The sequence below is a fragment of the Necator americanus genome, chromosome X (assembly GCF_031761385.1).
Source record: "Necator americanus strain Aroian chromosome X, whole genome shotgun sequence".
Lineage (NCBI taxonomy): Eukaryota > Metazoa > Nematoda > Chromadorea > Rhabditida > Ancylostomatidae > Necator > Necator americanus.
Window position 1 is genome coordinate 15204241 of NC_087376.1, and position 21791 is coordinate 15226031.

A 21791-nucleotide genomic window follows, 5' to 3' on the forward strand; every position below is an offset into this window, starting at 1 on the left:
ATAGTAAACTAAGCGCATATTATTGGGAATAAAGGAGAAGAATAAGTAAAAATTATTTCAAAAAGATGCTCCAGGGAAAAGAATAACACGCATATATTTTCAAACATCTCATAATTTAACACATTTCATGCCCTAAGTTTTCTATATAAACTAGCAGTGCATAAGTATGTGTTTGTCACGATGCCATTCAATGAATTCGTGTTCAACTTTCAACTGCGGCAGTTATAATAACAGCAACATTATGCGCTTATTACTTTGTATACATTCTTTAACTCCTTTCTACATTTTACCTTTTCAAAATTTTACATAGATATAATGTTTATGTAGAGCAAGTATTGAAATATGCCAACATTTGACATATTTCAATACTTGTTTGTACGTTTTATACAGTTTTATATAATAAAACTTTGTATGGTTCTTCAAACCTCTTTCAACAGCGTTTCATCACTTCATTTCTATCTGTTTTCTGCATTACATTAATATGAAAGGTTAGGTGTATTAGTGGCGAACAGAGACCTTTGCATCTTCAAGATATACCTTTAGGTACAGTGTATGTCTGCGAACCATTATTCGCGCCTCCTCAATAGTTGGATGCCAGTTTTACCCAGCTAGATAAGCAAAAAGAAATCCATAGAAAGCGAAAAATAGCAAAGAGGATAGCATAACATTGATCAGTGGGACATTTTTTGAAACATCTCTTGCACTCCCAGGGATGAATGAGTGTTTTTCACCTAACAAGTCGAGACAGGATAATTTCTTTTTCACTCGCATTTCTAAATGGCATGTCACTTATACAAACCTATTTCATTCTTTCCTTCTTTTATATTAACTAACAAGCACATTTTATGTAGACCTTCGAACAACATCTAACACCAGGTACTTTCCTTTCTGTTCGATTTTAAAAGCGCATTATAAAAGCTGTGGACGCGGCGAAAAAAAATCGTCGTAATAGCGGTAGACGCGGCGAAATGGGAGGGGAGGGCGGAGTGGGCGGGACGTCTTGAAGACGTAGCACAACAGGAGCAATCAGGCTACTGTAGTGATTATGACGGTATCAGGAGACGCGCGGTGCAATTAACGACGCTCATCAGCCTCCTGGATACGCGGCGGCACATCATACGGGTACCTCTCGACCGTTCCCCCATCCCGCTGAGTCAAATTTTCACGGAAGAGTTAGAAACTGATTGTCTCCCTCATCACTTCACTTATTGCCGCTTCATATCCTACAGAACACTCTCCCCAGACCTGCCTGCCAGCGCTGAAATTTTGTAAAATACATTTTCGCCACTGCAGCCTAGAATTTTTGTTTTCCACCCTTCTTGAGCCTCAAGAATGGTGAAGAAGAAAACTCCTCAAGAACAATTCCCTTTCCTCCTCTAGAACTTTGAAATCACACGGAACGTTGCTGCGACAGTTCTCCGTTGCTGTCAATTCAATATATTGGAAATTTCCTGCGTTCCGGAAATGCAACTTCGAAAACTCGCTGAAGAACGAATGGTAAAAAGCAATTCAGTAGATGATAGAAGCGAAGAAATGCCAGTTAACAGAAGAAGCAAATTTGCTGGTATGGTTTTGAAATATTGTGTTGAAATATTTTCAAGTCCTAAAACCTACGAAATATATTTAAACACTGGTTAAAGGCATCACCCCAGGAATCTGAGGTGGTGCAGATTTCAGGTGGAGTATTCGTATACAGGATGGGAGACTACGGAGAGGGGGGTGATTCTGTCCATTTCTTTCTAATTGCCGTAAAAAAACGGCCCGGAAGATACGGCTTCATTCGTTTTGGCGCACCATTTTGTACAAGAGGTTCGATTGGAGTCAGTCTTGTGCCAGTCTTGTGCGGCGCCGCATCTTCCGAGCCGTTTTTTACGGCAATTAGGAAGAAATGGACGGAATTACTCCCCTCTCCGCAGTCTCCCATCCCGTTTACGAATACTCCACCTAAAATCTGCACCACCTCAGATTCGTGGGGTGATGTCATAATACGACAACAAGAAGATAGGACCACAAGTCGAATTACAGAGGAACGAGAAAGAGAGAAACAAAAAAAAAACATTTGCTTTGTTGGTGTTTTGTCTTGACAATGTAATAATGGGACCGTGCAGGTTCAACACGCCGCTGAACCAAAACTTTCACAAAAGAGAAACAGACTTGAAAGTACTCCTAGAAGATGAATTTAATATTACATTGCTTTCAGCAGTTTAAAAGTGAATTTAATGGACTTTAAGGACCAAGAAAGATTAGAGTTTGTGCACATTGTTAGCTCTGGAAGATAGCAAATAAGCATGTGATAAGAAGACCAAGAAATATGTATAGCTCGTACGTTCCAAATGGGTACACTCGAACGCTTGATTGCGTTTAGCTGAAGCAGGGCCACCACGAGCAGGTAGCAATCAGACTGTACACGGCCTCTGCTGTTCCTAAGAACAATTTATTGTCCGTTGGAGCCGCGTATACAAGTCTGATTGTTACCTGCAAGTGGGGCCCTGCTTTCACCAAACGCAGTCAGACACTTGAGTATACGCATTTTGAACGTACGAACTATATAGCCGCACTGTTATATGGCAAAAGCTTGCCATACATAGTAAAAAGGTGCCGTCGTCCAGCACTATGTTAGATCCCATACTTTGAAAGGTCGAATACCAAAGGGAAACATGGAATCTTCGGCGACAAACATTCATCTCGTTACACTGAACTGCTGTGAGTTAAGTGAACTCCAACAAGCCGCTCTATCCAGACTTCTGCGATATCTGCATGCACCGTTTGCTGCATTGCAGGAAACACGCATCAGGGTTCGCCCTCTCAGCAATATCGACAATTACACCATCTACTGCGGCGATGCTGATGAAAGAAAAGTAGGAGGCTGCGCAATAGCTGTTAGGTACGATTATAACAACCTGATGGAAGAGTTTGGATCAACGTCGTCGCCGTCGTACGATTGCAGGATCACAGAGGACTCCAACTCTAGATCGTAAGTGCTCACGCACCTACGGATACCTCAGAGGACCACAACGAGGACGCGTTTTATGATGAACTCAATATTTTGATATCCAAGATACCTAGTCAGCAGTCGCTAATTGGTGAAATTGACGCGAATGCAAAGATGGGACCTGAACAACAATCCGATGTGCTTGGAAAATGATTCTGTTCCATGGAGCAGGCATCGAACAACAGAAATCGTCTGATTGACCTTTGCAAGCAGACAAATCTCATCATTGCATCCACGTTTGAGAAGAATAATCGACGCCATCAGCTTACAAGTTACAGTGGCAAGGGACGACTCCATTGATGCCAGAAGAGCAGCGACAGCGGAAGATGCCGACTCTTAAGCTGCAGCTCGATTACGTTTTGACGAAGAACATACCTTTGTCAGATATCCGAAAATCTAGCGCTGTCTGGAATGTCGCATTCGATTTCGACCACCACCCACTTCTTCTCAGCTTGATGATACGGTTCCAGAAAAAGTATCGGGGAGCTCAACATCAGCCAACGCTCGACTTGGCAGGTCTGAAAAACGAGGACTGCAGGAAGAATTTTCGCCAACGAGTGTCGATCAAGATTGGATAACGGACCAGAAAGAGAGTGGACGACGCTTACTCTTTCACTAAATGCATTCAGAACGCTGCAAAGAAAATGCTCCCGGTTTTAGCACCGAAGAAGAAGTTCGCCTTTGCATCTGCGGGGACAGTATCCACGCACAATTCTGTATGCTTTGCCCGCAATACTGGTGACTTCAGCCAGGAGAAGCGTCTGAGAAGGAAGTTGCGTCGTCAGCTAAAACCCGATCGTGAGAACGTGGCAACGTGGCAACTTTGCCCATCTGGAGGGAGCATTTTAACACTTTGCTGAACAGACAGAGGCCATCAGTCTCTGAACTCGTGCACGCCTAAAGACAGATATACTACATGGTCAGCGAAGAGCCACCGACGGAGTCGGAGGTTCTTTCCTGTATTCAAAAGATGAAAAAAAAGAAAATATGGCGGAGAAGATGGAATTAGCGCAGAAATGCTGAAATCTCTTCCTACGTCTATTCGATATTCGTGAGATAACAAAAATAATCTGCTCATTACAGATGGACGAAAGGATTCCTGACTCGATGAGACACGCTACTAGAATTCCTCTCCTTCTTCTTCTTCTTCCTAGCGTTTGTCCCGCGTTGTTGCAGGGTCCGCCTTTCTGCTTCTTGTCTTCCATTTGGTTCTATCCATTGCCTCAGCCGTACACAAACGCGCATCTATCATATCCAGCTTCACACGGTCTAACCAGCGAATCTTTGGCCTCCCACGCGGCCTCACTCCTGAAACGTCGAGCTTCAGAGCGGTCTTGGCAACAGAATCTTCCTCTCGCCGCAAGACGTGACCAAACCATCTCAGTCGCGCCTCTTTCACCTTCTCAGTTATCGGGACGACGCCGAAGATGGAGCGTACAGTGTCGTTGGATACTTTCTCTTTTAGCGTTACACCTATCGTCCACCTCAACATCAGCATCTCCATAGCGTGCAACACTCTTTCTAAGGCTTTCGTCGTCATCCAGCACTCGCATACGTAAAGAGCAACAGGACGCACAACCGTCCTGTAGATCTTCGACTTCAGTCGAACAGGGACTTTCTGGTCGTACAGTACATCTGTTGCCATTTTTTCAGTTTTTGATGTGTTGAGGCGCAATCCATATTGCTGCAGCCGATCCTTCCAAGACTGTACTTGTTTCTGAAGATCATCTAGAGGCTCCGACGCAAGCATGACATCGTCGGCAAAGAGTAGGGTCCACGGATGCTGCTTCTGGATTTCCTTCGTTATCGTGTCCATGCACAGTATGAACAACAGGGGTGAGAGGGACGAACCCTGATGAACCCCAACTTGTACAGGGAATGGCCTGCTTGTTCCAGCAGCACATTGCACAACGCTGGTAGGCTTCACATAAAGCAGCTTTGTCCACCGCACATATTCTTCTGGTACTCTATGCGACCTCATGGACATCCATAACAGCTCATGAGGGACACGGTCGAAAGCTTTCTCGAGATGGAGAAAAGCAAGATGCACACTGCGGTTCTTCTCTCGATGTTTCTCCAGGAGGATACGGACAGCATGGATAGCATCTATAGTGCTGCAATCCTTCACAAAGCAGCACTGGTTGAGTGAAACGCTAACAATTTTCCTCAGACGAGCTTCCGGGACACGCCCAAAAACCTTCATCGTATGGCACGGCAGTCGTATAGACCCGTACGAAGTGCAGTGCCAAACGTCTAGAGTCCGTCCTTCTGCAACGATTTTGTTAAATAGAGTTGCGAGCCACACGGACCCTCGATCTCCTAGCAGCTTCCAGACATCAGCAAGTACGTCATCAGGACCCGTTGCCTTGTTCGACTTTATTTTTGCGAGGGCAGCACTGACTTCGACGGCGCTAATTGGTAGAACAGGACCCTCGACGCTGGGAACAGTTGGGATGGGAGGATAACAGAACTCTTCGTTACACAAGTGATTGTAGTACTCTCGCCACCTCTCCAGGATCTGACCAGAGCGGCGCAGAACGGCTCCATCAGCTCCGCTAACGATCTTGGTGTGCTCCATATCCAACGTTAAGCGATGACGCGCTCTGAGTAAACGATACACTGCCCGCTCGCCTTCTCTGGTATCAAGCATGTCGTACACACCCTTGTAGACTTCGTCTTAGAAACTGCCTTCTTAGCCTCCCTCTTTGCCGCTAGGTAAGCATCCCGATCTTCAGGCTGACGTGTCCTACACCAAAGCTTATACTTAGACTTCTTCTCATGAATTGCCGCCTGAACTTCCTCGTTCCAAAACCACGTAGCCTTTTGTACTTTGGGCTTATCTAGAGTCGTCTTTCCCAGAGTGTTCTCCGCGGTCGAGCGTATAACGCTGGAAGTAGACGACCACATTTCCTCCACACTACGAGTAGGGTGAGGAAATGTAGATGGAGCCACGGACGCGAAAATACCTCCTTTCGATCCTTCAGATTCCACCATTTGATGCGCTGTGTTTCAGTCCTTGGATGTCTCTTCCTTGGACGGGAGATTTTCAAGTCCATAACGAGCAGATGGTGTTGGGCAGCGACATGGTCTGTAGGGATGACTTTTGAATCCTGCAGAAGTCGGCGATCTCGTCGGCGTAACATCCAGAAATCTATTTGTGTTTCACGACCGCCGCTGGTGTACGTGATCAAATGCGATTCTCTTTTCCGATACTGCGTGTTAGCAATGATCAAGTCACTTGTAACAACATATTCCAGGATTCGCGACCCGTCGTCGTTACGAGCTCCAAAACCGTATCCACCATGACAACTCTCGAACCCGTCTTTCCGAGAAGTATGTCTACGCCTTCCAGGGATTGGACGTACTGCTCCAGATCTTCCCAAAAGCACGCCTTCTCTTCTTAACTACAGCCTATCTGTGGCGCATAAGCAACTCGCAATTCCACTTCTCTTGTGTCTACTTTTACAGCCATCAGGCGATCCGATAGTCGATCCACCACTGTGACGCTGTTTCTAAACGACTCGTTCAATATGATACCAACACCATGATTTGATGTGCCCTGGTAGATGAGCTTGTAGCCATCGCCTAATTCCCTTGACTTGGAGCCTTTCCAGCGAGTCTCCTGTACACAACATATGTCAACACGGCGTTTTCTGAGACTGTCTGACAGTTCACGACTTCTTCCAGTAAGCTTCCCAAAGTTAAGTGTTGCCAAGCGCACTGGATGTTACTGGCGATGGCGGAGTGACTTCTTTGGCCGGCTCCGTCCTCCAGCCGGTAGCCCTCGCATATTTGCCGCATTACCCGGGCGAGGACAATGCGCGTCGCTTCCGGGGTACGCCCTAGCTTCTGAAGAACACATAGTAGACATTAGCAGTATGACGCGATGAGGGTGTTGTCCTCGGTCAGCTTGTCGCACTAGCAAGCTAGCAGCCTGGCACCGGAATTGTCGTACTACCCCCTCACTTAGCTAGCCTGTAGCCTTGGCCCAAGGACCGGGCTACTAGCCGGACACCTTTGTGGCATGGTTGAACCTACCGAGACGAAGTCTCGCCACCATAGCTGCCCGACGGCCAGGGCCACCGTTGCGCCGCATTGAGGCGTGAGGTAGGATTTGCAGCAGAGTAGAATTCCTCTCCACAAGAAGCTATCCGTTACGGAACCCAGTAATTACCAAGGAATATCATTGCTTCGTGTAATGTACAAGGTTTTGGAACGGATCGACTAATCCGACATCGCGAAGAAATCACTCGTGACGAGCAAGCCGGCTTTCGCCCCGGTCGATCAATGATTGATCAGGTGTTTGTTGTGGAAGTGTGGCAGCGGTATTCGAAGCCTCTACAGTTAGCACATTTGGACTTCGAAGCCGTTTTCGACTCTCCTCACCGAGGCCTTCTCCTCAGTGCACTTCGCGCAGATGAAGTTCCAGGAAAATTCGCAATCCTCATAAGCGACATGAATGGAAGAACAACGCTCGCGGTCCGAACACCAGCTGGATGTGCTACACCGTTCAAAGTGGAAACTGCAGTAAGACAAGGGCTTTGGCGGAACACTTTCTGTTCAACTTTGCCGTCGATGATATCATGCGAAGAACATTTGAGCAATGTTCCGTTGATGTGGTTCTTGCACGAATAGGACGTCCCTTTTTCGACCTCGAGTAGGATGATGATGTAGTGATATTCGCTCTAAATAGCGGGAAGTTGCAACATGTTGTCGACCTTGTATCAGAATTAGCTGCAGTTTACAGTTTACGACTCCGCCCGGATAAATGCAAGCAGATTTATCTCCGCGAGACCCTCAGCAGGAATCAGGGTGTGCGTACAACCAATTAAACTTGTAGAAGAGTTCTGTTATTTGGGTTGCATGCTGAAAAACGACGAAAGCTGCGAGAAAGATATTAGCAAAGATACTCTATTCAGATGTATCACATGTTTAACTAAGTCCCTGTGGTTGACACCCCATCGCCAACGAAGTCATGAATCTCGAGTATGCCGACAATGTAGTAATATTCGCTTCTAACAGCGCGAAGTTACAACATGTTGTTAACCTTGTATCGAAATTAGCTGCAAAGCTTGCGACTCCGCCCTGATAAATCCAAGCAGATGTGGGTCTCCTCGAGACCCTCAACGGGAATCAGGGTGGATGGACAACCTAACGAACTCGTGGATGAGTTCTGTTATTTGGGCTGTATGCTGAAAAACGATGGTGGATAAATATTATTGAGAAATATTGATTGATTATTGATATTGAGAAATATTCAGCAAAGATGCGCTAAAGCTAACTCGACATTCATTGACCAAGTGCCTGTGGGCGACTCCCATCGCCAACGAAGTCAAGCTGCGAGTCTACCTGTCCACAATCCGCCCTATGATGATGTACAGAGCAGAGACTTGGACAGCACCATCAACAGTGATGGAGAGGCTTGAATGCACAGAACGAAAGCTGTTCAGACGGCTACTTGGCTACTTTTGGCCTAGGGTATGCCACAATGATTATCTTTACGCAGAAATTGATGTGGTATATCGGCGGATGACACGTGGAAGATATCAACATCTTGCACCGCCATCGAAAGTGGCTAAAGTAAATCGTCTTCGCTTCTTTGGTCATATATTAAGGAGACCGGCAGATCGCCTTGTTCAACGAGTTCTGAGGAATTTGCCGGGTTCAAGCTGGAAGACGCCACCTGGCCGAAAACGGAAGTTCTGGACTGAGGTGGTGAAAGAGGACATGAGGACACTCGGCGTGGATAGACAGTACAGGCGAGATGTAAGGTTTCGCAGAATATGGCATAGTGACGAATGGATTGATTGTGTGCAAGCTCTCGCAGAAGGTTGCACGGAGCTGTGTTCAAGGACGGCACACGGACCATCGACGGTGATGGAAAACCTTGACTGCATGGAGAGAAAGCTGACACGCAGTTCAGTCGAGATGTGAAATTCCGCCGCTTGTGGAATAGCAACGGATGGGTAGATTCTATGCGAACTCTAGCTGAAGATCGAACAGGATGAGCTCGGATATGTTCAAGAACGACACACCCCGACGAAAATGCGAATAGCCGCATTATATAGTCGGGTCAAAACGACATGAATCACGAGTGTAGCTGCGGTGCATTTACGTACCCGCTCGAAACAGCGCGGTGGAGGCAATAGTTGGAACCGAGGTGGGACCGTCGCAAACTGCAGCAATGGGTGGTACCAGCAAAGGTTCCACCGCACTGCTAGCCGCTACGAACCACCGAAGCGCCTTGAGAGAAGCCGCATGCGCAACTGCGTACGTGCTTCATGTCGTTTTGACCCTACTATAGGCCGTAATACCCGTCTGCCGATTAAGTCAAGTAAGTCAATATAAATAATAATCAAGCGATGTAACATCCTCGCTTACAGCATACTGGAAGAGGTGATTTGCTTCGCTCTAAGTTACTCCGAGTTATTAGACTTTGTTCAAGAACATACACTCTTCGGAAAAACAAACAAATTCGAATTGAGGAACTAAGGAAACTCCTATGTGCAGACTTTATCCTTTTCTGACCGTCTGTATCTCTCAAAATTTAGATGGGAAAAATCCACAAAGTCGATCTTTTTTTTATTTCTTTTCCTATCGAAGTTCCAAAAAAAAGTAGGGGGTCACAGAAACAGCAGTATGGCTATCTTGTAGGACGAACCCTCCTTCATAGAAAGCCATCCGAAGTATTTCTTTAGGTACTCTTATGTCGAAGCTATTTGAGATCTTCCAGATGTAACAATGTGCAGAGAATCAGAGTTCTTTCGGTTATTAAGTTCTGCTTCATCCATGTTTAAACTGCTGAAAACCATGTATCATTGAACTCTTCATCTTTTAGGAGCACTTTCAAGTTTCCAACCCCTTTGCAAAAATTTAGCTCAGCGGTGTTGAACCCGTAGTCACATTGCTAACACTTTGTATATCTTCAAAACAAACTGTTGGTGCTTCCATGTTACTGCCTTACGCTTGAAACTTAATGTAATGTTTTGTAATATAAGTGATTAATTAATGCTACGTAGTATTTTGTTCCTGTAATCATGCTATCAACCAATCACAGCTGGCCATCGCACACTACCCTACGACCCCTTTTCCCTTTATGACGAAGATCCATGTCGCGCTTTACCCTGGCCCAGAGACACTGAACTGCATCGCCCGCACGGCGGTGAACTCTGCGATCAGCGCGACGCGACCGCCCGCGCAGCCGCTTAGTTAGATTTGGGGTCGTCGATAGGTTCATGTTCTCTTATTAGTACGTAAATACTGGACATATTTCCGTTTCTACGGAGAGGACGAGTAAGGCACGACATAAGCGTGTGTCCGATTTCTCGCTTCTTTTCTTGCGCCCTCTTCGTTGTATTGTTTTTCTCGTCAAAGTGTCAAATTTAGGTATAATGTACTTTTGTCACGTGTGTTATCATTTTGTGAAGGTTCCTTTTACGGGATTGGCTCAGGAAATGCCGATATATGCGTACTAGGAGGAAAACCGTCTTTGGACCATCGCATTATTTTGGAACGTAGCTCAGCGGCGGGTCACAAAGAACCTCTCAGCTCAACTTCAACTCCCAACGATCAAAATGTTTTTGTGCATTCCTGCTTAGCTCGATCCTATCTAGATGATATTTTCTGCATTGCTGATAATTATTTGACAGACACTTTTATTTTCTACAGGCAGAATGTTCCATTGCATCGACACTGTTTACCGAAGTAAAAGTATACAGCAGTAAAAAAAATTGTGAACACAATAGTCAATTACGACCGTCCTCTTGACAAGAAGGTGGCTAATCTGGAGAATAATCGAATTTTGTGTGATGGCATTACGTCGAGGATTGGAGAAAGAATACACCTCTTTGGTCCCAAGCTGAGTTGAGAGACTGATTTGTAAACCCTGATTCTCCGTGAGTCCAGCAGCCAAGCGACCGCGTTATTTCTGAATGACGGTTATATCCACCTTTCACGCCAGGCCGGTCATTTATTCCCTTTGAAACAGCTAACAATTATGCATGTGATGTGGGCCTACTCAAGGTAATTGTGCTGTGTTCGCGTTTGACAATTTGGTTGTAATATAGTGCATGTCACATCTTGGAATTATTCAAAAATCGACGTATACGTAACTAGATGTGTACTGAATTTCAAATTGTACATTGTGGACAGCAAGTACAGTTCCTTCCTTCTTCTTTGTCATTTTCTTTCGTTCATTCTTGCAATTTTTAGGTCGTTATTTTCATTACAAGTGATTGCGCGATATGGAATTAAAGGATTGTATTCCGAAAAGACAACCTTTACATACTATATTTGTCATGAGCGCGATATGTAGCTGTCCAAGTTTTTAAATCCTACTACTTGCTCCTATTTTTTGGATTTTTGCTCATGTTTTGATTCCTCTGTGAGTGCACCCCTTTAATTTAGGTGATGCCTTCGTCAGGAAATGAGGTTGTGGGTGCTGTTTCTGAGACTGCTCAACTTGTCCTCACTCTATGCTCAATTTTTTCTTTTATAATAACCATGTTATCATGTGCGTGTTGCAAAAAAACCAAATTCAGGTGAGCATTTCTAGCTCTTCGCCTTTTATGTCATTCATTTTCTTTCTGCATATCATTCGTGTACCTTGCAGGGAGGGTAGAAGTCAAAGAGGTGCCCCTTGATTTTGCGCGAATGATTGCGAGGTGCACGTATCGAGTATATATATATATATACATATATATATGTGTATATATATATGTATATATATATGTATATATATACATACAAAAGCAACTTAGATCATAGGTGTGGTAGCGAGGAGCCGGACCCTCTTCAGATAAAGGGCGTATCGCTTATGTGATGCAGCCCAAGTGATGAGGATCCTTTCCCCAACTGTCTAAAAGTGAAGGGGTCCTTTCGTGACCTGTCCAAAAGTGACGGAAATGGTTGCGCTCCGATTATTGCATCTATGCCTTAGACGCTCCTCCCGACTATAAAAGCAGTTACGAGAAAGCATGAAGAACAGCAACATATTGTGGAGGCTGTCAAAAGTACAGATTTAGATAGAGTTCATAGTGCACTTATAAAAATAAAGATAAAATATAAAAAATGAAACAATGGAAATAAAAATATAAAAGTAATGTATAAAAATACAATGCACTTATACGGAGTTGCAAATCAGCAAAGTACGTGTACTTGCAAGAAGTTACAATCCAGTAAACAGTTTCTATATTCCTAATCCCTCCACAACGGTTTACCGCCTCATAGTGGCGTGGAGGTGATTTTCGGCGTCGAACTACGATGCACAGCGGAGGTTCGTCCTCCCACAGGGTCTCCCAAGCTGGGAAGGAGTTCGACACATCCGATATTCCGGCTTCTCGGAAGCCTAGCTAAAAGTAAACCACTGCTAGGATTCACCACCATCTTGGCAAAATGTCGCAAGGTGGCTCACTGATCCGTATAGGTTGGGCGACGACCTGTTGTGAATGCTAAGCTCGCCGTGGCATGGCTGCTTAGTTTGGGGAAAAGTCTTTTTGGCACTCCAGCATATTCACTGCCTCAGTACCCTGCACACTGGCCCTGCCGTCTCAGACGTCGGACGGTATGGAGACCGGTGAGAGGCGATCACATCTCAGGTTGCTTAAGACGTCTTTGATTCTGGGCCAAGGCGACACACCCACGACTCGCCATGGAGACTGTCTCAGACTGTGTGCTTACAACGCGAGAGCAGTGTCCACAGACGGTGACCTGCATGCCCTTCTCAGAGCTGCAGAGCGAATCAAATTTCTCTTGATTGCTCTGCAGGAGATCAAGTGCAGAAGGAGCGACGTACGACAGATGAATCACGGTATACTCGTCATTCGTGGAGAGAAGGTTCCGTCGCAAAACGTAGGGGGTGTTGGTTTTGTCGTGCACCTATCTGTCGTCCATCTTGTCGATTCTCACGTGATCCTGTCACCTTGTCTGGCCATTCTTTGCCTCCGCCCTCTGCGCGAAAAACCCATCAGTATCTTCAACTGATACTCACCGACATCAGCAGCGGATGAATCCGAATTGGACGCGTTTTACGAGGAGCTGGAGGAAGTGATCCGCAGCGAGAAGTCCTTTTACAAATTCGTTGTCGGAGAACTACGAAAGGCCACAGAAGAGGACTACAGGATCGGAAGATTTGGACTAGGGGACCGGAATCAAAATGGCAATCGTCTCACCGGGATGTTGTCCGCCTCTCGCCTCTTTCATGAGAACTCTCTTTTCATGAAGAAAGATCATCGTCGGTGGACATAAGGATCACCCAATGACGCGACTCGTGCGGAGATCGACCACATACTCACCAACCGTAGGTGGTGTCTACTTGACGTCTCAATAGTACCATTCTTTTGTAGCGGTTCTGATCACCGTCTCCTTCATGCGAAAATACGACTTAGCAGCACGATGGGAAAGAACATCTGCTATCGGCAACGAAGGAGAAAAGAAGTTGTCCACGACGATTGTGTACTCGAGGACTCCTTGTCCCAAGGTGACTCGCACATCGAGGAGGACGCAAACGTGGACTACGAGATGCTACTCAGAGGATTACGAGTCTGTGCTGAGCGTGCCTCGAAGCCGCGCACGACAAACTTGGATCGAATTTTGAAGACGACCAAAGAGTTGTTAGAAGGAAGAAGTACTTTGAGGCTTGATCCAAGTGAATCGCACATTGAGCGGTTAGTAGCAAACACTAGTTGCAGAAAAGCGCTGCAAGAGGATCTCTCGAAATAGAGGCAGAAGAAGATTCTGGAAGCAGCACAAAGAAGAACGAGTCTAAAGAAGTGCCGCAGGGATCTCTGCGAATATAATATTGCGCTAATAGCCTTGCTGAGCGAAGACGGGACTTGCACGTCTTCTCGTCGTGAGATGGAAATCATTAGGGAGAGGTTCTACTCGAACCTTTTCCGTTCATCAACTTCTGTGTGAAGCCCGATCATCCCCACTGGTCAAGCTCCACCACGGATTCTTCCTTCGGAAGTACGAGTCGCTATCAAGAGCATGAAATCTGACACAGTCTCCGGACCTGATTATATATCAGCAGACTTTCTTTGGGCTGGTGGCCATTCACTTCATGTAATCTTAACAGCGCACATGACATCCTAGCTTCAGAAAAAAAGGATCCCAGGCAAGTGGAAGATCTCGCGAACCGTTCTTATCCATAAGAAAGGTGACCGAGAGGACCTTCGGAACTACTGTCCAATATGCTCGCTGAGCCTGTTAAACGAAGTCTTCACCAAGATCATGCTCACGCGCATATCCAGGATGCTGCCCAGCCGGCCAGCTTCAAGAACAAGGTGGATTCCGTCAGCGGTTCAGCTGCTTGGACTACATCCAGACCGTGTCGAGGGCCATGGAGGTTTGCCGCGAATACCGCCTGCCCCTTGTTCTAACCGTCGTCGACTATGAGAAAGCATTTGACAGCGTAGAAACGAATGCAATACTGTCAGCGCTGGTCGATCAAGGTGTGGACCCGTCGTATGTGAGGACATTAGCCAATTGCTACGATCGATGCACCACTAAGATACAGCTTTTCCAACGCCATTGGAAAGGGGGTACGACAAGACGATACTATATCGCCAAAGATGTTCACGACTGCATTGGATAATGAAATCACTTTCCTGGGAGGAAAGGGGCATACGTGTTGATGGAAGATTTCTCTCGAACCTTCGTTTTGCGGACGACATCGTTCCCTTTTCGAGCAGTACCAATGAAGCAGAAGCGATGCTCAACGAATTGAACGAAGCAGGGAAGAAAATAGGACTACGAATAAACAGAAAGAAGACACAGTTCATGAAGAACGCCCACTGCGAGGACGGAGGAGTACAACTTGAAGGCTCCGGAATCGTGGAAACTCCGTCATACGTTTACCTCGGACGTTCTATAAACATGGAAAACGACTTGAAGGAAGAACTGAATAGAAGAATGAGAGCAGCATGGGCAGCATTCGCACTCGTCAGGGAAGCTGCGGGCCAAATGACGGACCAAGATCTTCGTGAGCATCTGTTCGGCTCGACAGTTCTTCCAGCGCTCTGTTACGCAGCGGAGACGCGGGCAGGCACCGCGGCCACGTCTGGGAAGCTACTTACTATCCACAGAGCCCTTGAGAGATGTTTTCTTAACCGGCGCACACAACACCTGGCCGGTCTTGGCCACTTCGACTTAAGAGGAATGTCCCGTCTTCGCGACCCAGCGGAATATGTATCGGAAGCAAAACATAGATGGGCCGGTTACATCATGAGAAGAATTGACAATAAATGGTTTAAAAGAACGCTAGAGTGGATCCCAAGAGATGCTAAATGCCCTCGTCAACGTCACTCACAAAACTTGAGAACATCTTGGATGACAATGGCGAGGGAATGAAGCGAGTGGAAGAGATGCTGGGACCCGCACTTCCAGTGAAGACGGGCAATCTAAGTACGCAAGTATAGGTATAGTACTGTTAGTATTTAAGTAAGTATATTCCTAATCGCCACCCTCAAATACTTTGATACTCAGTCTTGAACTTTTGGAATATTTGATTGCTGAATATGAGGTTATTATGTGGGTGCTCAGACAATAACACCGAGTGACCCATTGGTCCTCAGGAGGGAGACCTCAGGTGAAGAATCGAATTCTCCTCCATTTATGGGATTTTTTTCCTATTTTTTAATAAGATCAAAGTAGAAAGGTTAACAGTAAGTTCTTTATGGTTCGGAAGATAATTTCCAGAGAGTGGAAGCAAAACAAGTTTAGGTTATTCCTCACATCATCAAAGAAAAGTCAAACAAGAACAATGACTCATTTAAAACTCTGCAGATTTTGTGGAATAAAGAAAGCGAGGTACTCGTTTGTTTCAGTACGTAGCAGATAGTGTAGAATGAGTTTCATGGGAACAATAATTATTCAAGTCTGCCCATAGTATGTGCACAGTAAATACGCACAGTGAGTACCAGTATCTAGCAGGGACGACAACGAAGAAGTTAATCGTTGGTTATTGACTGTGCATCCAACGAAAAGAAAAATCCTAAGATTAATGTAACTATGGGGCAGCAGTAGAATGAACAACTAACCGTGACGAATCGGTTGCTGCGTAAAGATCTTCATTGTGGCATACCCTAGGCCAAAATTAGCCAAGTAGCCGTCTAAGCAGCTTTCGTTCCGTGCAATTAAGCCTCTCCATAACCGTTGACAGTGCTGCCCAAGTCTCCGATCCGTACATCATGATGGGGCGAATTGCGGATAGGTAGACTCGCAGCTTGATTTCGTCTGTGATGGAGGTCGACCACAGGCATTTCGTTAAGGAGTTAAATGCAGAAATGACCTTAGCGCATCTTTGCTGAACATCTCTCTCGTAGCTGCCGTTGTTCTTCAGCATACAGCCCAGGTAACAGAACTCATCGACGGGTTCAACTGGTTGTCCGTCCACCCTGATTCCCGTTCGAGGTCTCGAAGAGATCCACTTGCATTTATCAAGGCGTAGGCGTCCGTAGGCTGCAGCCAGCTTCGATACAAGGTTGACAACATGCTGAAGTTTCGTACTGTTTTCCGCGAATATAACAACATCGTCGGCGTGCTCGAGATTAGTCAAGGGGCACCCTGATGGCGCTAAGACGATGTCGGCAGAACACTGATCGACTGTCCTTCGCATAATGTCGCCGATAACGAAGTTGAACAGGAAGACTCCTGCCACTGCCCCTTGTCTTACTCCAGTTACCACTTCAAACGGTGTTGTACATCCGGCTGGTGTTCGAACTGCAGCAGTTGTTCGTTGATTCATGTCATCAAGCAAGCGAACGAACTTTCTTGGTACTCCATCGGCGCGGAGCGCGTTGAGAAGACGGCCTCGGTGAGGAGAGTCGAACGCGGCTTCAAAGTCCAGAAACGCTAGTTGTATTGGCTTCGAATACCGCTGCCAGATTTCGATCACTCTTCTGACGATGAACACCTGGTCAATCGTAGATCGACCAGAACGAAAGCCAGCTTGCTCGTCGCGCATTGTTTCTTCGCGATGTTTAATTAGTCGGTCCAAGATAATGCGCTCCAGTACCTTGTACATAACACGCATATGTACATAACACTCCAATACCTTGTACATAACAGAGATTCCTCGATAATTCCTAGGGTCCGTGACGGGTATTTTAGCATTTCTGCGCTAATCCCGTCGTCTCCACCAGATTTTCTATTCTTCATTTTTTGAATACAGACTAGAACATCTGATTCGCTCGGTGGCTCCTCGTTAACCGCATATGTCGGCCTATGAATGTGCTCGAGTTAAGGAGCTGACGGTGCTAGCCAGTTCAACAAGGTTTGGAAGTGTTCCCTCCAAATTGGAAGGGTTGCTTCACCGACAGCTACTTCATTGGCAGTGTTGAGGACAGGAGAACATCTTTGGTTTTCCGTGGGTTCTTGTCCTCCCACGCCTTTTCAAGCGCTCTTGACGTCCACTCGTTATCGCTGTCTTGTTGCAGTTGACGACGCAGCTTCCTTCTAAGACGCTTTTCCTGGTTTCAGCGCTGCGCGCGACACATACAGAATTGTACGTGGATTTTGTTTCCGCAAATGCAAAGGCAAACTTCTTCCGTGGCAATAGAACTGGGAGCGTTTCCCTTGCAGCGTCCTGGATGGACTTTATGAAGGAATCCGCATCGCTAAACTTCTTCCTGGTCCGTACTCCAACATGAATAGACACGCATTGGCGGAATTTCGTTCTGCATTCACCGTCTTTCAGACCTGCCATGTCGATTTTCGGTTGAAGAGGAACTCCTCGGTTTCTCTTGTGGAACCGTATCTTGAAGCTGAGAAGATTTGGACGGTAGTCAGAGTCGAACGCGACGTCCCAAACAACTCTAGATTTTCGGATATCTGATTGAGGAATGTTTCTCGCCAGAACGTAGTCGAGCTGAAGCTTAAGAGTCCTCATCATCCGCTTAGCGATAAGGAGGCCCGTCTGTTCACACAAGTCGACCAGACGGTCATCCGACGTGCGCTCCGCTGGATAATACCATGCTCCTAGTACATAGGATTGCTGTTCGAGTCCCATCTTCGCATTTGCGTCGATTCAGACAATGACCATCTGCTGGCTTGATATTTTAGACATCAACGCATTGAGTTCATTGTAGAAGGCGTCCTTACTGTTGTTCTCAGCGGTTTCCGTAGGTGCGTGAGCACTTACGATCCAGAGTTTACGTCCTCTGCGATCCGACAGTCGTAGAAAGGCGCATCTAGACGACGCTGAGCCAAATTCCTCCTCTAGGTTCTTGTAATCGTTCCTCACAACTGTCGGGAACCTACTTTGTTCTCATCAGCATCGCCGCAGTATATGGTGTAATTTTCGATGCTAGTAACGGGCCCATCTCTCATGCGTATTTCCTGCATTGCAGCAAAAGGCACACAGACATATCGCAGAAATCTGGATAGAGAGTTCACTGGATAGTGTTCGGCAGTTCAGCGTGACGAAACGAATGGTTGTTGCCAAAGATTCCATACTTCCTTCAGGCAGTTGATCTTTCAGGTTATGGGCTTTATCGACGTGCTGCACGACAGCACCTTTTTGCAATGTGTGGGAATCTTTTGCCACATAACAGTGCAGGTTATATAGCTCGTACGTTCCCAATGCGTACACTCGAACGCCTGATTGCGTTTAGTTAAAGCAGGGCCACCACGTGCAGGTAGCAATCAGACTCGTATATGCCGCCCCGATTGTATACACAATGAAAGAATCCTGGGAAGGTAGGCGAAAGCGAAAGAACAAGATGCAAGCGTGTAGTAGTTTATATAGTTTATATAACTACACAAAATGATACCGCAAACCTGACCCACTAATAAGAATATCCTAACCAGTAATAAGAATATCCTAGTTCACTCTATTTCTGCTCATCCCACACAAGCTGAAAGGTTGATAGCACGAGATATGTTTCGCACGACCACCTCCGTTTGCAGTGGAAAAGAGGAAAGGCGAGAATCTATCGAACTTGCTAAGAAAGTTGTGGTCAGTAACGGCTGCGCACTTATGCGGTCTATTAGAAACAGAGCACTAACCTGAAAGAAATCTGGTATGGAGAAAGTACATTTTGTGTACCGTTTATCACCGATGAGGTTAGGGCTGTCATCCATCAGCATCTGAGGAAAGCTAATCTTGAAGAATCTGTCGCTATCGTGGAGCTCCCCCTAGTAATCTTAAGCAATGGCTCATGCGCAGTCACCTATTTGATCGTATTTGCACTGCACTGGAGTGCGAAATATGTCCGGATAACAATGAGAGCGATTGCATGAGTTTATGTGTTGTTTATCTGATTTCCTGTGTGCAGTGTGATGACGAATACATAGGAGGAAGAGCTAGACCACTTTGTATTCGAGTCAAAGAACATCTGGACGGCAAAAGGAAATTATGTGACTCAACTGCATTAGGTGGTCATAGGTTACGGCATCATAAAGGAGAAGATTTTGAAGTTAAGATCACGATATTGGCGCGTGAACCTAGTATTGCGGCGCGCAGGGCTTTGGAGGCTTTTTGGATCCACTCGAAGGTGCCAAAGATGAATCGTAAAGAAAAATGCCTATGCATTACGCGGGAACTTGCGCCCTATTTAAGGCTGATATTTGATTGCGCTAGTCACCTCACAACAGGTACCTAGCAGTGGCTGGATAGTCACCTGTTCCTAAGGCACGATGTTACCTTCTACTGGTAGCTATGAGGCCCAACCGTAAACGTAGGACTTTCTTTGTTGGGCGGATAAGGCGTTTGATCGGATTAATCGCAATAGGTTCCACCCTTTCAGGCTGAAGAAGGCGATATTGCCGAAGCGTTAGCCATGAATAAAAGATTGTAACAAACTCGTGTCCGGCTCAATTAAAGAAACCAAATGCTGACACAATAATGTAGTTTACATAAACATAGCCAAAATATACGTCTGGAATAACGTTCCAAAAAATTGCCCTCGTCAGCGTTGCCTGTGCGAGGTTTCTTTGCATCCGATATATATATATATATATATATATATATATATATATCAGTCCTTCCCGTTTGAGCGTTTGCTTAATTTTTCCATTTTTTCTGATGACATGTAGTACGTATTATCGAAAATCATGAAAAAGTTAATGTCTGTTGTAAGGTTCATGTACGAACATGGAACGTTCCAAGAAGTAGGAAGCTATCGTAATGATTCCTAGAGGTCGGCGGCCGAAGAAAACTATGGAAAGAATTGGTATCAAGATTCTTAGAGAAGTTCATAGCAATACTCTTTTAACCGGCTAATTAACGTGACTTAGTAGTTTGGCAGAACTATGCTCAATTGCGCTTGACGCGAAGGCCCGCTTTTTCGTTGAGTCTGTCTGAGTCCCTGTGTCGCAATTGAGTATAGTTCTGCCAAACCTACTCAATCTTTAGCAACAGGTTGCATAGAATCAATCCATTCCACGCTATCGCAACTTGCGAAAACTGCGTCTCGTCTGAACTGCCTTTCCACGACGAGCGTCCTCGGGTCCTCCACCACCTAATTCGAAACCTTCCGGTTCCGGCCAGGGTCCTCTTTCAGGAAGAATCCAGGAGAATCTTTAGAGCACGTTGAACAAGACATTCTGCTGTTCTCCTTGTAAGGTGACCGAAGAAGCGAGGACAATTTTCTGTACCCAGTTTCGACAGCGTTGTCAGATGTTGGTACTTTGCACGTGTAAACCGCCGGTATACCATGCAATTCCGCATAATTATCTTCATATCTTCATTGTGGCATATCCTAGGCCAGAAGTAGGCAAGTAGCAGCTTCCTTTCCATGCAGTCTATTTTCGTCATCACTATTGATGGTGCTACCCAACTCTTCTATCTGTACGTCATAATAGGTTAATAGCGGATTGGTAGATTCGCAGCTTGACTTAGCGAGCAAGCGTAATCTATTGGCAGAAGCCAGCTTTGAAACAAGGTCGATGACAGTTTCCTGGTGCTTTCGTGAATAACACAATATTCTCAACGTACTCGAGATCGGTCAAGGAGCGTTTTGGCGGTGCTAGAATGGTATCGGCAGGACACTGACACGGCAGAGCTACTGTTCTTCGCAGGATGTCGCCAATGACGAAATTGAACAGGAAGAACCCTCTTAGTGCTCATTATATTACTCCAGTTACTTCTAACCATATTTGCTATAGTCGAAGCCGGTGCTCCGACCCCGCTCATTTTTGGACAGTTGGCGAAGGGACTCCTTTAACATTTGGACGATTCACGAAAGAACTCCCTTCACTTGAGCTGCACCCCATGAGCCAGACCTCCCTCACCTGAGGAGGGTCCGGCTCCTCCCTGTCGCACCGATGTTGTATTCGCCTTGTGTACGAACTGTTCTGTGCAGTTGTTCTCTGTTTCATGTTATCAAGTAAGCGAACAAACTTACCTGGCACTCCATCAGCGCGAAGCGCGTTGAGAAGACGGCCTCGATTAGGAGAGTCGCAAGCGGCTTTAAAGTCTATAACTGCCAATTGCACTGGCTTCGAATACCGCTGCCACATTTCGATCACTCTCCTGACGATGAACACCTGGTTAATCGTAGATCGACCAGGACGAAAGCCTGCTTGCTCGTCGCGCGTTGTTTCTTCGCGATGTTCAATAAGTCGGTTTAGGATAATTCACTCCAAAATCTTGTACATAGCATGCAGCAATGAAATTCCTCTATAGTTTGTTGGATCCGTGACGGATAACTTCTTGTGGAGTGGAATTCTGATGACATGTCTCCACGAGTCAGTATCCTTTCATCTATACTGAACGAATGATCTTCGCTAGTTCACGAATCCCAGATGGAGGAAGAGATTTCACCATTTTTGCGCTAATTCACGTCGCCTCAACCAGGCT

General features: G+C 45.9%; 11 protein-coding genes across 14 annotated transcripts; 6 read left to right on the forward strand and 5 right to left on the reverse strand.

Annotated features, from left to right (window-relative positions):
- Positions 1–2657: 2657 nt before the first annotated feature.
- On the forward strand, positions 2658–3145 carry RB195_023262 (uncharacterized protein; the record flags this gene model as incomplete). The annotated part of the gene is made up of 2 exons (XM_064210629.1): positions 2658–2858; positions 2972–3145. The coding sequence occupies 2 exons, from the start codon at positions 2658–2660 to the stop codon at positions 3143–3145; spliced, it is 375 nt and encodes a 124-aa protein (XP_064066510.1).
- A 146-nt stretch (positions 3146–3291) lies between these two features.
- RB195_023263 (uncharacterized protein) lies at positions 3292–3852 on the forward strand (the record flags this gene model as incomplete). Its single annotated transcript, XM_064210630.1, has 2 exons — positions 3292–3508; positions 3653–3852. The coding sequence occupies 2 exons, from the start codon at positions 3292–3294 to the stop codon at positions 3850–3852; spliced, it is 417 nt and encodes a 138-aa protein (XP_064066511.1).
- A 290-nt stretch (positions 3853–4142) lies between these two features.
- RB195_023264 (uncharacterized protein) lies at positions 4143–5642 on the reverse strand (the record flags this gene model as incomplete). The annotated part of the gene is made up of 1 exon (XM_064210631.1): positions 4143–5642. One exon carries the CDS (start codon positions 5640–5642, stop codon positions 4143–4145), a length of 1500 nt encoding a protein of 499 aa, XP_064066512.1.
- A 190-nt stretch (positions 5643–5832) lies between these two features.
- On the reverse strand, positions 5833–7088 carry RB195_023265 (uncharacterized protein; the record flags this gene model as incomplete). The annotated part of the gene is made up of 3 exons (XM_064210632.1): positions 5833–6396; positions 6453–6614; positions 7008–7088. 3 exons carry the CDS (start codon positions 7086–7088, stop codon positions 5833–5835), a joined length of 807 nt encoding a protein of 268 aa, XP_064066513.1.
- A 191-nt stretch (positions 7089–7279) lies between these two features.
- On the forward strand, positions 7280–8926 carry RB195_023266 (uncharacterized protein; the record flags this gene model as incomplete). The annotated part of the gene is made up of 2 exons (XM_064210633.1): positions 7280–7611; positions 8254–8926. 2 exons carry the CDS (start codon positions 7280–7282, stop codon positions 8924–8926), a joined length of 1005 nt encoding a protein of 334 aa, XP_064066514.1.
- A 2475-nt stretch (positions 8927–11401) lies between these two features.
- RB195_023267 (uncharacterized protein) lies at positions 11402–14585 on the forward strand (the record flags this gene model as incomplete). Of its 2 annotated transcripts, none has more annotated exons than XM_064210634.1 (3): positions 11402–11532; positions 13336–13656; positions 13909–14083. In XM_064210634.1, the coding sequence occupies 3 exons, from the start codon at positions 11402–11404 to the stop codon at positions 14081–14083; spliced, it is 627 nt and encodes a 208-aa protein (XP_064066515.1). The 2 variants fall into 2 exon arrangements, with proteins under 2 accessions (XP_064066515.1, XP_064066517.1); XM_064210635.1 differs by lacking the exon at positions 11402–11532 and adding an exon at positions 14242–14585 and having other exon boundaries at positions 13385–13656; positions 13909–14036.
- Positions 12557–12973, forward strand: RB195_023268 (uncharacterized protein; the record flags this gene model as incomplete). The annotated part of the gene is made up of 1 exon (XM_064210636.1): positions 12557–12973. The coding sequence occupies one exon, from the start codon at positions 12557–12559 to the stop codon at positions 12971–12973; it is 417 nt and encodes a 138-aa protein (XP_064066516.1).
- RB195_023269 (uncharacterized protein) lies at positions 14585–15340 on the forward strand (the record flags this gene model as incomplete). Of its 2 annotated transcripts, none has more annotated exons than XM_064210637.1 (1): positions 14585–15340. In XM_064210637.1, the coding sequence occupies one exon, from the start codon at positions 14585–14587 to the stop codon at positions 15338–15340; it is 756 nt and encodes a 251-aa protein (XP_064066518.1). The 2 variants fall into 2 exon arrangements, with proteins under 2 accessions (XP_064066518.1, XP_064066519.1); XM_064210638.1 differs by having other exon boundaries at positions 14702–15340.
- A 745-nt stretch (positions 15341–16085) lies between these two features.
- RB195_023270 (uncharacterized protein) lies at positions 16086–17054 on the reverse strand (the record flags this gene model as incomplete). 2 transcript variants are annotated; one of them, XM_064210640.1, is made up of 1 exon in its annotated part: positions 16086–17054. In XM_064210640.1, one exon carries the CDS (start codon positions 17052–17054, stop codon positions 16086–16088), a length of 969 nt encoding a protein of 322 aa, XP_064066520.1. The 2 variants fall into 2 exon arrangements, with proteins under 2 accessions (XP_064066520.1, XP_064066521.1); XM_064210639.1 differs by having other exon boundaries at positions 16086–17024.
- Positions 17055–17315: 261 nt separating this feature from the next.
- RB195_023271 (uncharacterized protein) lies at positions 17316–17999 on the reverse strand (the record flags this gene model as incomplete). Its single annotated transcript, XM_064210641.1, has 1 exon — positions 17316–17999. One exon carries the CDS (start codon positions 17997–17999, stop codon positions 17316–17318), a length of 684 nt encoding a protein of 227 aa, XP_064066522.1.
- A 2846-nt stretch (positions 18000–20845) lies between these two features.
- On the reverse strand, positions 20846–21451 carry RB195_023272 (uncharacterized protein; the record flags this gene model as incomplete). The annotated part of the gene is made up of 2 exons (XM_064210642.1): positions 20846–20958; positions 21337–21451. 2 exons carry the CDS (start codon positions 21449–21451, stop codon positions 20846–20848), a joined length of 228 nt encoding a protein of 75 aa, XP_064066523.1.
- Between the last annotated feature and the right edge of the window lie 340 nt (positions 21452–21791).